Source organism: Antrostomus carolinensis, unplaced genomic scaffold (assembly GCF_000700745.2).
Source record: "Antrostomus carolinensis isolate BGI_N321 unplaced genomic scaffold, ASM70074v2 scaffold20778, whole genome shotgun sequence".
Classification (NCBI taxonomy): Eukaryota; Metazoa; Chordata; class Aves; order Caprimulgiformes; family Caprimulgidae; genus Antrostomus; species Antrostomus carolinensis.
The window spans coordinates 493-13,860 of record NW_010331197.1 but is presented as its reverse complement, the minus strand read 5'-3'; the positions used below and the strand labels follow the sequence as shown (position 1 = coordinate 13,860).

The 13,368-nt window shown below is 35.3% G+C and overlaps 1 protein-coding gene across 1 annotated transcript; it reads left to right on the top strand.

Moving 5' to 3' along the window:
* Window positions 1–729: 729 nt before the first annotated feature.
* On the top strand, window positions 730–12,716 carry NSUN6 (NOP2/Sun RNA methyltransferase 6; the record flags this gene model as incomplete). Its single annotated transcript, XM_010173156.1, has 7 exons — window positions 730–804; window positions 1,546–1,701; window positions 3,341–3,420; window positions 4,627–4,736; window positions 8,032–8,185; window positions 9,827–9,908; window positions 12,597–12,716. Coding segments are annotated over exons 1-7 (777 nt in total), but the record flags the coding sequence as incomplete, so codon positions are not given.
* Between the last annotated feature and the right edge of the window lie 652 nt (window positions 12,717–13,368).

The window sequence follows — 13,368 nt, the reverse complement described above, 5'->3', positions numbered from 1 at the left end:
TGAATTAAACACAGGCTCAAGGGAAGAGTTTTACATACAGTTTGTCTTTAACTTTTTTTAGTATATATGGGAAAAAAAAAATGTCCACGGTCATGCACATATCCCCCCATTATGAAGTCTGGATAATTTGAACTATGAAAGAAGCATAAGAAGTTAAGCCTGAGGAAAAGGAATCTTGCAGGAAAAAATTAGAAGATTATATCTAAAAATGAACGGATATGATGATAGAATAAGAATTTCAAAGATGGGACTTAAAAGAGTCAGAGCTACATTCTGCAAGGAGCCTTTGTGAGTGAATTCTGGGACTAAACAGCAAGTTATCCCCAAGGATAGCTAGGGGAACTTTAACGGGGGAGGATTTAGAGGTCGTGACACTTTCTTCACGTGTCAAACACTGATACAGTAGCCTTGGAAGGTATATCTGGGAAGGATGTGAGAGCAAGGAAACCAGTAACCTCATTGTAAGGTGCCTGCAAATGCTAAACATGTTAATGAACGTATTTTGAAATGTAATTAACAGTAGTGTTATAGTAATATCTTGAGCACTATTTGGAATTTTGAGTTCAGTAAAATTGCATTATTAAAGCAGAAGAATTTTGGAAACTGCAGCTTAATTTGTGGGTACATCTTATGCTGCATTTATAAACTTAAAGAATATGATAAAATCCACTAAGAAAATATTTTGCTTATTTCAGTTCTTTACCAGCAGATCTTAAAAACCAAAGAAAGATGTCTTTTTTCCCAAAAATATCTTTCCAACGTGAAGTTGAAGAGTATCTCACCAAAGTCTTCAGAAATAATGAGGTATGTGAAATAGATACTGCTAATCATCAACAAATATTCATTTATTGAACACTCAATATTCCTTTGATTTAATATTTTGTGTGACTTTAATACCTTACAATAAGGTATTGTCTTCACATTAGACACAGATTTTTATATGTACTTCTATTTAAAATATAAAATTATTCTTTAGGCCTTTTGGCTTAAAGTAACATAGAAATATTTAAACTAAACTTGGCATAATTCTGAGACTTGAATTTTGAATCCCACTGAAAAATGATCACATAGAAAATTAACCACTTATTATGGATGTAATACTGACAAGAAATACTCTGTTACACCAGTGCAGAAGCAAAAATACTACAGACAGTCTGTGAATCCCTAATATCAAAGGACACAAAAATGATGTTTTTGTGTATTTGGATGAGAGTTATTAATTCATAGTTTTGAATCTACTCTCAGGACTGTTCTTTGTACAGTGTCACAGAGCTTGCTAGCTGTTACTTTTGGAACTCACTGCAGCCTGTTGACAATGACCTTGCTAATACGACTGTTTTTTTCAACAAGTCCTTTTCAATAAATTTATGCGATTTTCACTGGAATTAGGCCTCCAGACATAGACATTCCTCACTGTTGCACACCACACAACTGTATTCCTCCATTTCTACAGAATGTTTATTCAGTGCTTTTTTTGCACTGAGCAAGAAGCTTCTGTGTGAATCTCTTTAGTACTTATTTTAAAATCTTTTCTTTCACTTTCAGCTTGTCACTGCTTTAGGTACACAGGAGGTGGAGAGTAGATATCAATCTCTGTTAAGTCATCTATCTCATCCACCAGCTTTCACAACTGTTAGAGTTAATACCCACTTGGCCTCAGTGAAACACGTGAAAAAATTGCTCTTTGGAGAGATCCAGAAGGTTTGTGCAATTTCTTTGTTACAGCAAAAATAACAGGGTATTTAATCTTTTTCCTGATTATGAGTGCTTTTCATTACTGGAAGCTATTCCTTAATTTAATATGTGTCCACTACTATTAATATGATGCAATCATACTGATTTCCTGTCAGCATTAAATGTTAAATGAAAATTCATGGTCTAGCAGTATTCCTCATCTAATACATCCAAGAAAGGCAACAACAGAGAAAAAAGACAAACAGCTCTTTTTTTAAATGGCAGATCCAAACCTTAGATAGGACTGGGGTACTACTGTAGTAAATACTTTACAAGCACCATAAGTCTAGAGAAGATAGTAGAAACACATAAAAAATGCAGTTCAGTATGCTGTGTTCAGCATGTTTAGAATGTTTTTATTTAAGATTAAGGGAGAATGGCTGCATGTCTCATTGCACAAACTGTTTAGGAAAGTGAGAAGATATGTATGTTTTGGAAACAGAAGCCAGAGTGATGCCCTGCAGCTGCTGTATTTTCATTTTTTAACCTGTTTTTAATCTTTATATAACTTTCTGGATTTTTACTTGCCTTAATTAAACATTAATTTATCTGATAGTATGTAAACCATTATGTTAAGTAATGGCCATAAATCTTTACTCTGTCTAAAAAGATCCAGTTCTTTAAGTAAAATATTAATGCTACTGGGTGTACAGGGAGCTATTGCATGACAGGAGCCAAGACATCTCTGTCATGCAGAGGCGGTTGACAGTATTCTGTTGGCTGGAATGGTAATGAGTTATGCTAATTTTAGCTTGATTGTAGAAATCTGGGTATTGCAATATGATATTTTGCTTCAAGGGAAAATGCTTTGCTGAAAACTGAATTAAGACTGGCTTTTCATAAATTTTTTGTATTTTTAATTGTGGTTATATTAGAAAAGGAAACTACATAACACTTTTTAACAAAAGTATGTTCATAGGTTGTTTTCTTTGATAAGAGAAAAAGCTTATTTATCAGTTGCAAACTAATTTATGGTTTTGCATGTTTAGGGTTATGTTTTAGAAGGCTCAGGTGAGAAGGCATTGTCTTTTCAAAGTCCAGGAACAGTTTTTAAATGGCAAGCTGTCATTTTTTCCAACTATATGCACAACTCAACTCCTAGTACCTGAAGTTAAGCTTAAAAGAAAAATATAAAGTATTACCAGCCTGGTGTATTAAATATGACAGGCAATACATGAGTAGAGTTAAATAGTGGTTTATAATTATATAATCAAAATTATAACCCGGGTTAGATTCAAGCTTCTGTAGTGGTGTTACTGTGATCCGATGACAAGTTGACACAAACTTCTTCTAAAAGAAAGCAAAAGCCAGTGGTAGGTTTATGAGTGTCAGAACACTGTCCCACTCCCTGAAGTCCATTCTCAGTGAATCCCTTTGTGACCTTATTATTTCTCAATTTATTAAATGGTTAGTCTTTTACACCAGTATTTTTAATATGGAGTGTCTCCTTACACACTATTTCCAAACCTCTCTTAACTGTTTTCACATTTGTGTTTTTGTAATCTACAGCTATAAAGTATGAATGGAAAAATAGTTTTCAGTCTAAGCGCTTAAATATGAGGGAGTTTTTGGTATTTCCTAATAATTATGTTTTCTAATGAAACAGCAATTTAAAGGACTATGTGTTCCAGTTCTTGAGCATCCGAAACTCCAGGACATCTTATTAATTCCTGTCATTGGACCCAGGTTTGAAATTTTCAGTCTTTAACCTTAAAATGTCATATCACATATTTTACTTAAAAATTTCTTGTTAAACAGTTTTGATAACTAACTCACTGTAAATGAAGCACAACTTCATTTATCTTAAGACCTAGTGCCCAGTCCGTATCCTAACCAGGTCAGAGTTTTAGTCTTTAAAAGATGTAAGAAAACAGAGGGAGTTCTTTCCTTATTTATGAGATTAACTTTTTACAGGGAAAATGTAACATAAGTACCTCCTCTCTGGAAAACCAGGTAGGTGGCAGACAGAAGAACTAAACTTTTGCAGTGGAATATAGAACTAGAGGGTAAAATAGCTAAATACAGGCAGGATTTTTTTCCACTGGAATCAAGTCCACAGCAAGACTTAGGGAGGCTGAATCAATAACGCTGAGAGGATTCCTGAATCCGTTTTATCCCCTACAAAATGGCATATTTATTCTTCATTCTTAAGATCTGTTTGCATGTTTCCCGTGTTGCATCTGTGTCTGCCCCTATAGAGTTTCTTCATTGTTTTACTGAATTCGCCAATGGACATTTTATTTAAAGTACCTTGTCCATAATGAAGTTACCCTACTTAATATTCAGTTTACATCGTGATCGGGTAGAAGCTGGTAACAAGTAGTGCTAGTTTATAAATGCTGTACACTCTAAAATAGCATTTAATGCTTTTATTTTTTCTTCATTCACATTTAATTCTCTTTTGTAGCATTTTTTTCTAACATTCTGTGCTTTTTATATTCAAATATGTTTACACAAATAAGTTCGAGTAACTATCATCTTCGCAGTTCTTACTGGCACAGTTCCATGCACCTGGTTATATATTTATTGTGGAAGTCCTTAGCAGTGCTAAGCACAAAAAAGTCACTTTATATGGCATAGGAAGGGAGAGAGGATTATTTCTCCATCCCAGTATAATTCATTTGTATTCCTGTGTCAGGTTCTTAATGGTGGCAGAATGTATCTGAATCTGCTTTAATTTGAGGACTGGTTTTCTTCTTGGCTCTTTCCTTTGATTTCTCTGGAAGTAAAATAAATATTCTAAATGTAATACATGATAGTTAACTATTTTTTCTCTTATATTGTGAAAAATACACTATTTATTAACAGTATTTGTGCATTTACTTAGGAGTATTTTTTTTCAGTATACTTTTTTTTTTTTTTTTAAAACTGAACTGTATTTTTTATTTTTAGGCGAGATTTAAAAAAACATGCATCTGAAGTCATTGTTGGAGCCCAGTGTGGATATGCAGTACTTCGAGGAGCACACGTTTATGTCCCTGGAATCATATCAACCTCAAGATGTAAGAGTTCTCTAAGTACACCCAGTTAAGTTGTAAAGAGGAAGGAAAAAAATGTCACCCCTTGACGACAGTTTCCAATAAATAGTGACATTTTTTTTTTCCTGTTCACAGCTGAAATTAATCTTATAGTTGTAATTTATGGTAAATACGTTTTTAAAGTTTTTCTGGCTTTTTTGGGAGATTTTCATTATTTTTTCATTGTACTTGTAATAAATTATATGTAATTATTTCTCACCTGGCCTGTTTTAAGTTCCCTTTTCCATATGTAATTCCTAGCTGAAAGTACTAATTCTCAAGGATTTCAGTTTATTGTTTTCTTTTGAAAATCTTTTTAAGGAATGTTTTCCAAGGATAACCTGGCTGTAAGAGTTTTTTACTACTGAATACTGTAAATTTTAACATGGATGTTCAGTAGAATAAACTCACAGAAGTTTGATGCTTTTCAGTCTTATTAAAAAAACAAAACAAAACAAAACACCAAACCTAGAATAAAAGGGATGCCACAATAGATACATCAAGAGCATGGACAGCAGGTCGAGGGAGGTTCTCCTCCCCCTCTACTCTGCCCTGGTGATTCCACATCTGGAGTATTGTGTCCAGTTCTGGGCTCCTCAGTTCAAGAAAGACAGGGATCTTCTGGAGAGAGTCCAGCTCAAAGATGATTAGGGCCCTGGGGCATCTCCCATATGAGGAAAGGCTGAGAGAGCTGGGACTCTTCAGCCTGGAGAAAAGAAGACTGAGAGGGGATCTTATCAATGTCTATAAATACCTGAAGTGCAGGGGCCAAATGGATGGGGCCGTGCTTTTTTTGGTGGTGCCCAGTGACAGGATGAGGGGCAGTGGGCAAGAACTGGAAAACCAAAAGTTCCATACAAAATTAAGGAAAAACCTTCTTTACTGTGCGGGTGATGGAGCACTGGAATAGGCTGGCCAGAGAGGTTGTGGAGTCTCCATCTCTGGAGATGTTCAAAACCTGCCTGGATGTTTTCCTGTGCAACCTGCTGTAGGGAACCTGCTTTGGCAGGGGGGTTGGACTAGATGATCTCCTGAGGTCCCTTCCAACCCCTACGATTCTGTGATTCTGTGATAACTGGATGTATGTTGATTATTTAACAGATACTATTTCCAGAGCTGTTATTTCTTCATGCAGTCACAAAGGCACTTGCCTTCGTCATCCTCTCAGATTCTAAGTTACAAATCTAAAAAAACGGATTTTCTATTTTTTTTAATCCATTGGTGATTCGTTTGATATTGTTTATGTATGAGAGATGTAGTAAAATTATTTTCTCTTGATGAGAAAAATCTTCAATTTTAATGTCAGATTCTTACGAAATGGAAGTTTTTGTTTCAATGGCTATGAGACAAGATAAAAAAATGTACATACACATGCTTACTGTTCAGCATCCTATTTATTTTTTATTTAAAGGTCAAATTAATTTTATGTGAAACCAGTATAATTTTGGATGATTCATCTCATTATTCTATTGTGATGAGATCTACTAATCATTGTGGTTCTTATTATTAAACAAAGTGAGTCAGGAAAGCATTTATCTAGCCACTTAACTTCATCCCCCTTCAAGAAGTTTTAAGCAGGTGCTCAAGTCCAATTCAATGAACAGGAATGTTTTTCAGTCTAGGACGTGACAATGAAATAAGTGTATTGCCGTAGCAGTTGAAACTGCTTATTTAGACAACCTCATAAATATTCAAATCCCTCTCTGAGTCAGCTAGTGATTTATCATAATTGCTGCATGTAATTATGCATGCAACATCAATTCAAAGAAAATAAAAGATACTATAAAACTTTAGGAACACTTCAGGGGGATTGCAGATAGGAAAATAAAATAGTGCAACCCACTTGAGGCCGAATATGATAAGGTTGTATCAAGCACAGATGGTCTAAGTAGGCAAAAAAAGAACACAGCAAGAACAGACATTTAATCACTGAACTTGCAGCCCAAGTGAGAGTAAACTAATTATTGGGGGCTTTGAATTTAATTTAACTAATCAAACTCTAAGCTTTATGTTTATGGAATGCCAATATAAGCTACAAAAAGCTTAAGAAGTGTACACAGTACTAATGCATTTTGAAAGGACGATTGTCAGCAGAGAGTGAAATAACATTTTATGTTTGAATACTGCAAAAAATAATTGTCAAATGTGCTTGATGGAAGAGTTAAATTGCAGCAAGTTTCTGTTCAGTGAAGTTTAAGCGGACAATAACAGTAGGCTATCACATAATGTTTTGTATTACTTTGTGTAAAAAGAAGCTATGCCAAAAAAGAAATGTTTACTGGATACCCAACAAATATTAACATTTAAGAGTTCTGGGGCATTTGTGCATATTCACAAGGCCACTTGGAAATGGAAAAAAAGATTCCTAAATACAAATCAAAGAATTCTTGGGAAGCTGAACTGTCATTAGTCTTACTTGTCATATCATCTGTTTGCTCCAGCCAGTCAGACATGTCAGAAATGTAATTTTGGAAAATTGTTTATTGCTGTTAGTGGAGGCCTTTATGTTTGAGCATATTTTTCAGCCAGTCAGTGCATAGAGCTTGCTCACTATTCTACAAAATCACCTAAACCATCCCCCTTTATCCATCTATTTTTGTTCTAGCTCAGAAAGTTTGTGAAGTCCCTAAGACTACAATTCCAGAGTTTGGTGTATATTTATAAACTTTACTGATCTGGAGGGTTTAAATTGGAGAGGTAAAACTTTTTAGAGGATTATTGAGAACAACGGTTGCCTTAGAGGGAAGACCACCGCACCAGAAAAATTGTTTCAAGAGGAATATATAATCACTTGTGTCAAAAGAATAGTTAGAGAAAAAGCAGCTATAGTTATGTTCTACTTAGCTATTGAGAGGTCATTAGACAAATTTAGTATTGCTGTCTTTGTACAGTAAGTGTGAACCAGTGGTGCTTGATGTACTTGCGTGCTTGGAGCATGCACAGAGGCCTGAATCCTGAAGAGCGTTCTTAAAACTTACGGGTAACCATGCGGTGATAAAATAAATAAAGTGAGGATTTGTCTAGCCTTTTTAAGAAGCAAGACACGGTGTCTCCTTGGTAAGCTTGTGTCTCAATAGCTCTAGTCATTTGGTAGCCGTCATTCAGTATGTACACTTTCAAGCCTAGTATCAGTTAACCTTGTTCTTTGATTACATTGGGAAAGTTTAGATTTTGCTATGATATAGGAGTTGAAGTAATCTACTGAAAATCTTGAATTATTTGGTCACTACTGTCTTGTCAGGTATTCATATTAATCTCAAAATTTCTGTTCTTTATACAGTTATGAAAGCTGGAGATCTGGTCTCAGTGTATTCAGATATTGAAGGGAAATGTAAAAGAGGAGCCAAAGAATTTGAAGGAGTCAAAGTTTTCCTTGGAAATGGGATTTCAGAACTGAGTCGCAGTGAAATCTTTAGTTCAACTGGCCCATCAAAGTAAGTCTGTAGTAACTGCAGTGTACACCTACAACTTTGCAAAGGGAAGGAAGAAGATGGGAGGACATTTTGAAGTGTTCTCTGCCTTATGTGATATCACAAGATGGTTTGTCTGAGATTTGTGTTGCATTTTGGGATTTCCAGTATTTCTTGGGAAGCGTTGTTTCTGGGAATAAAACAGAATTGTGCCTCCTGCTGTCTTCTGTAACTTCACAATTCAGGTAGTGGCAATGTGATGGCCATTGTGATTAAAGTACTTCAGTAAGTATTAGCAGACTCAGCATTTAGTTTCACAGTGGTATCCAGATACTAGTTTACCCGAAAGGTAGGAGGAGACATATGGGAACCTTTTCAGAATTTATGTTTAGTATATGACTTCAATAATATAGAACAAACAGAAGTGACAAACATTCTCACTGTGGCAAAATTGCATCTTGGTAAATTGTTCCTAGCACTTTCCTATTTGGATGGAATAGAAGTGCAGCCTTGTCAATTTCTCCTTCTCCTAAAAATATTTGTAGGGGCTTTTTTTGGTGAGGCAGGGGACAGAACATAAGGTCAAATACCTTAAAAGAAATAATAGCATTTGCCAAGGTAGCTGTCTATTTCAAGACTACTTGCTTTTCTGTTTTGTTGGCAAAGAATATAGTTTGTTTCTCTTCTGTCATCTAAAACACATATAAAAAGCAGTGTAGAAGAGCATGGACATCAAATTAATGACTGACACTTTACATCCCAAGAACAAACTACAAAAGATCTAGTAAAAAAGATTACATTGTCAGAGGATTTCTGATTTATTAGAGCTTAAATAGAGTAGAAGTAGCGGTAGGATATACCTGTTAAGTTGATGACATGCAATGGCAGTATATAACACTAAATCTGGTATCTGCAAGTTCCTTTTCTCAGTGAGTTCTTCTTGTTGGATTGTGCAGTGCATATGCAAAATAATACTCGTTCTTGTTATCTTCAGTAATCTGTTGTTTTCAGGCTCAGTATTGTTTTTTCTTGTTTTCTTTTTATTGTTGTCCATTTCCTTGCACATTTATCTTAACTTAATGAAATCTATGCCAGAACTTCATACATATATATATAAAACTTTTAGGTTGCTTCTAAGTTCAAACCTTTGTTTTGCAGACAAATTTGTTCCTGTAAGGCTTTTGAAATAGAATTTATTTAGTTATTTGACTGAAATCTCAGACAGTCTAGAAAAATGGAGGAAGATCTAAATAGGAAATCATATGCCAGTGTCCTAGTGCATACATGGCTAGCCAAAAGCAGTTATGGATTGAAATTAACATACTTAAATCTGGTTGTATGCATTTCTTTGTGGTGTCAAGGCTTGGATTAGATCTCGGTTTCTCTTCTGTACAAAAAAGATAGATTTGCTTTATGTGATTTTCACAGATAGTTCCAATTTATATTGTAGTACATTTTTTGTTATGGTTTAGCCAGCTTAGTGATGTAATTTTAAAGAATATCAGATTAAAAATTGTAAAAGTATTTTTCTTAGTTGATTTCTAAGTGTTTTCATTTTTGTAAGATTATTGTTTCAAGTTTCTATTTGTAGGAATAACTTCAGTTGAATACTGTTAAAAATTATAAATCTGAGTAGTTAAAATATTTTTTTTTCATATTTTTCAGTGGGATGGGCGTAAGAATGATAGAGCCAGTCTACCTTAGTCCTTCGTTTGACAATGTGCTCCCTAGTCATTTGTTTTTACAGGTATGTTTGTTGCAAAAATAGACGTTTATACTATTTGCAGAATAGTGAATATCCTCTAAGCACACATCAATACTTTATATATTCATTGTGTGTTATGGCACCTAATTCACGCTTTGGTTTTAAAGAAAACAAAGTGTTTAGAATGAAGTCAGTATCTACATGTAGGTGATTTAATCATACTGCATCAAGGGGAAATGGGTTTAAACTGAAAGAGGGGAGGTTTAGATTAGATATTAGGAAGAAGTTCTTCACTGTGAGGCTGGTCAGACACTGGAACAGGTTGCCCAAGGAAGTTGTAGATGCCCCCTCCCTGGAAGTGTTTAAGGACAGGTTGGATGAGTCTTTGAGCAACCTGGTCTAGTGGAAGGTGTCCCTGCTGATGGCAGGGGCATTGGAACTAGATGATCTTTAAGGTCCCTTCCAATCCAAACCATTCTATGATTCTATGATAAGGGACTTCAAAGTGGCTTAAGAGATACTCAAAAACTTAGAAATTCTTTTTGCCCAGATACTCTGCATTGAACTTTTAGTTTTTTTAATCTGCCTATGAAATCTGCAATATCAGCCTCTTTCAGGATACATTCTTCTGTAGATCATCAGGAAAATATCCAAATAGTAGGTTGACTTTAAGTTGAAGAGAAAATCGGTATCTTTTTAACCATAATAAAAAAAATCCATCTGAACAAAATGAAAAATTTTACAGTAGCACAGCTTTCACTACCTCTTACCATAAAACTACACAGCTTCCAAAGAATGAAAAATGTTTGTGTAGTTTTTATTGTAAAATTTAAGAACTTAATTCAAGCTAGCATTTCCTTTTGCATCTTTAATATTTGTGGTGCCTATACTGCTTTTCCCCCACAATAAAACTAATTAAAAGCAATACTCAGACATGACAATTGACTACCTGTGCTATGTTGAAACACAGGATGATGAAATCATGGAACTTTCTAATTTATCATATCAGGTAAAATTCTTTATTTGAGTTTGCTGACATAAAAAGATAAGGTGAACACCTCAATTGGATTTCTAAGACAATTACTGTGCCAGCAACGGTATTGTATTTTTTTATATAAATATGAAGATTTAGCACCAGAGTTTAAAAGAAAATCAAGCTGTACAGCTTTCAAAAAAAAAAAGTTATTTTAATCTTTAAAGCAAATATAAATTTTATCTCAAACTGTTTTTCAGAGATATTCACTGAAATGCTAAGTTATCTCTTCATTTGATTTTTATAACTATCAGGCAGCAAGTTCTTTATTACAGTGAATTGTCTTAGCCATTATTTCTTTCATCAGAAGAGTCAGTCCAACAATTGAGTTATTTTTATAAATATGTTCTGTTTGTAATTGAACTTAATATTTTTAAATCAGTATCAGTGCTGTCTTCTGGTGTGGGCAAAGGGTAGTTTATCAAGCAATATATTGTCTTATGGCCTGCAGTAAAGGAGAGGCCTTTTCTTGCCTTATTCAGCTTATCAGAGTACTTGCTTTCAAGGAACAGAATTGTTAGAGACAGGTTATTTAAGAGACTGGTGCACATGAGAATTTATATTGTATTCAACTTCTCATCCACCAGAATGCCCAGGACTTTCTCTGCAAAGCTGCCTGCCAGGCAGTCAGCCCCAGCCTGTATCGGTGCATGGGGTACTCCAGGTGCAGGAGTTAGCATTTCTGTTTGTTGAGCTTGATGAGATTTCTGTTGCTCCACTTCTCCAGCCTGTCAAGGTCCCTCTGAATGGCAGCCCAACTCTTTCCACTTTTGTATTCTCTGTAAGCTTGTTCAGGGTGCACTCTGTTGTATTATCCAGGTCCCTAAGGAAGAAGTTAGACTTCTTCTGAAAGGCTGAGGGAGCTGGGTCTCTTTAGCTTGGAAAAGAGGAGACTGAGGGGAGACCTAATTAATGTTTACAAATATGTAAAGGGCAAATGTCATGAGGATGGAGCCAGGCTCTTCTCAGTGATGCCCAACGATAGGACAAGGGGCAGTGGGTGTAAGCTGGAACACAGGAGGTTCCGCTTAAACTTGAGAAGAAACTACTTTACAGTGAGGGTGACAGAGCCCTGGAACAGGCTGCCCAGGGAGGTTGTGGAGTCTCCTTCTCTGGAGACATTCAAGACCCGCCTGGATGCCTTCCTGTGTAAAATTGTTTAGGTTCCTGCTCCGGCAGGGGGATTGGACTAGATGATCTTTCGAGGTCCCTTCCAATCCCTGACATTCTGTGATAGACAACAGCGTCCACCCCTCGGGGTACACCGCTATTGACTGGCCTTCAGCTGGACTTCATTCCACTGGTCACTACCCTTTGAGTCCAGCTTTTCAACATTAATTTGCCATGTCTGAGATGAGTTACTGATTTTTATTTTTTTTTTAACACTGTGGCATGGAACTTGAAACTGTGCTAACCAAAGACAACATGTAGTAAAGACAACTTTAAAAGGTTTTTATACCTTTGTGTTGAACCAAGTTAGAAGAGAATCTTTCAGAATATTTCCATATTGTCTAAGATGCAGTACTGTGCACAGTTATTGCCTATTATTTCTCTTCAGTGCATCTGTTCTGGGTATGCAATTAATAGCGCAGTTCATCTTCCTAATTCAGCACGTTTAAACTCCTGCCTATTGATCGTTGTCATTCCTTGATACGGGACATAAGGTTTGAATTCTCCCATATTTGTTTTTATGATAGAACTTACCTTCTGTGGTTGTGAGCCATATTTTAAACCCTCAACCAGGAGAGAGAATTTTGGATATGTGTGCTGCACCTGGAGGAAAAACAACTCATGTTGCAACATTAATGCATGACCAGGTAAGAGAAGTCACTGAGCATTTTCTGTCTCAGTAAAGAAAGTTTAATCTAACTGTTCATTTGCAAAGCTCACTTCACTTAGCTGTCAGAATTCACAGATAATTTACAACAACAAACAATATTTGAACGTTCTGCTTACACAGATTGCTAAACATCAGAGTTACTGAAATGGGCACAGACTATCTTTATCAAATAGTCACCATCACATTTAAAACCTCATTTGCTGCAAATTGACCTGTTGAAATATGTTTGATTTAACTTTTTAAATGTTACTGATTTATAATGGAAGAATTTGTAACATGCAAAGTTAAGGAGGAATATGCTGGATTCATGAAATGAGAATATATGGAAATTAGGGGTTACTACTGTGTGCCAAAAGAATGCATAACTTTGTACAAAAACATGTTAAAAAGTTCCTAATATAATTAACTTTCTTCTCAGTAAAAAAATTATCAATTATGCAGTACAGATATGATTTTAGACTAAATTTCTAGTCTGAATTTGTCATTCTAAGGTAGAAGGTCAACAAAACCAAAAATATCTCATGAGAGTAACAATATGAGAAGAAACAAAAAAAAAATATTTAGAGGAAGACAAAGGAAAATAACGCACAAGCCAAAAAGGAATGAAAGACAGGAGTGTAGCTTACTCT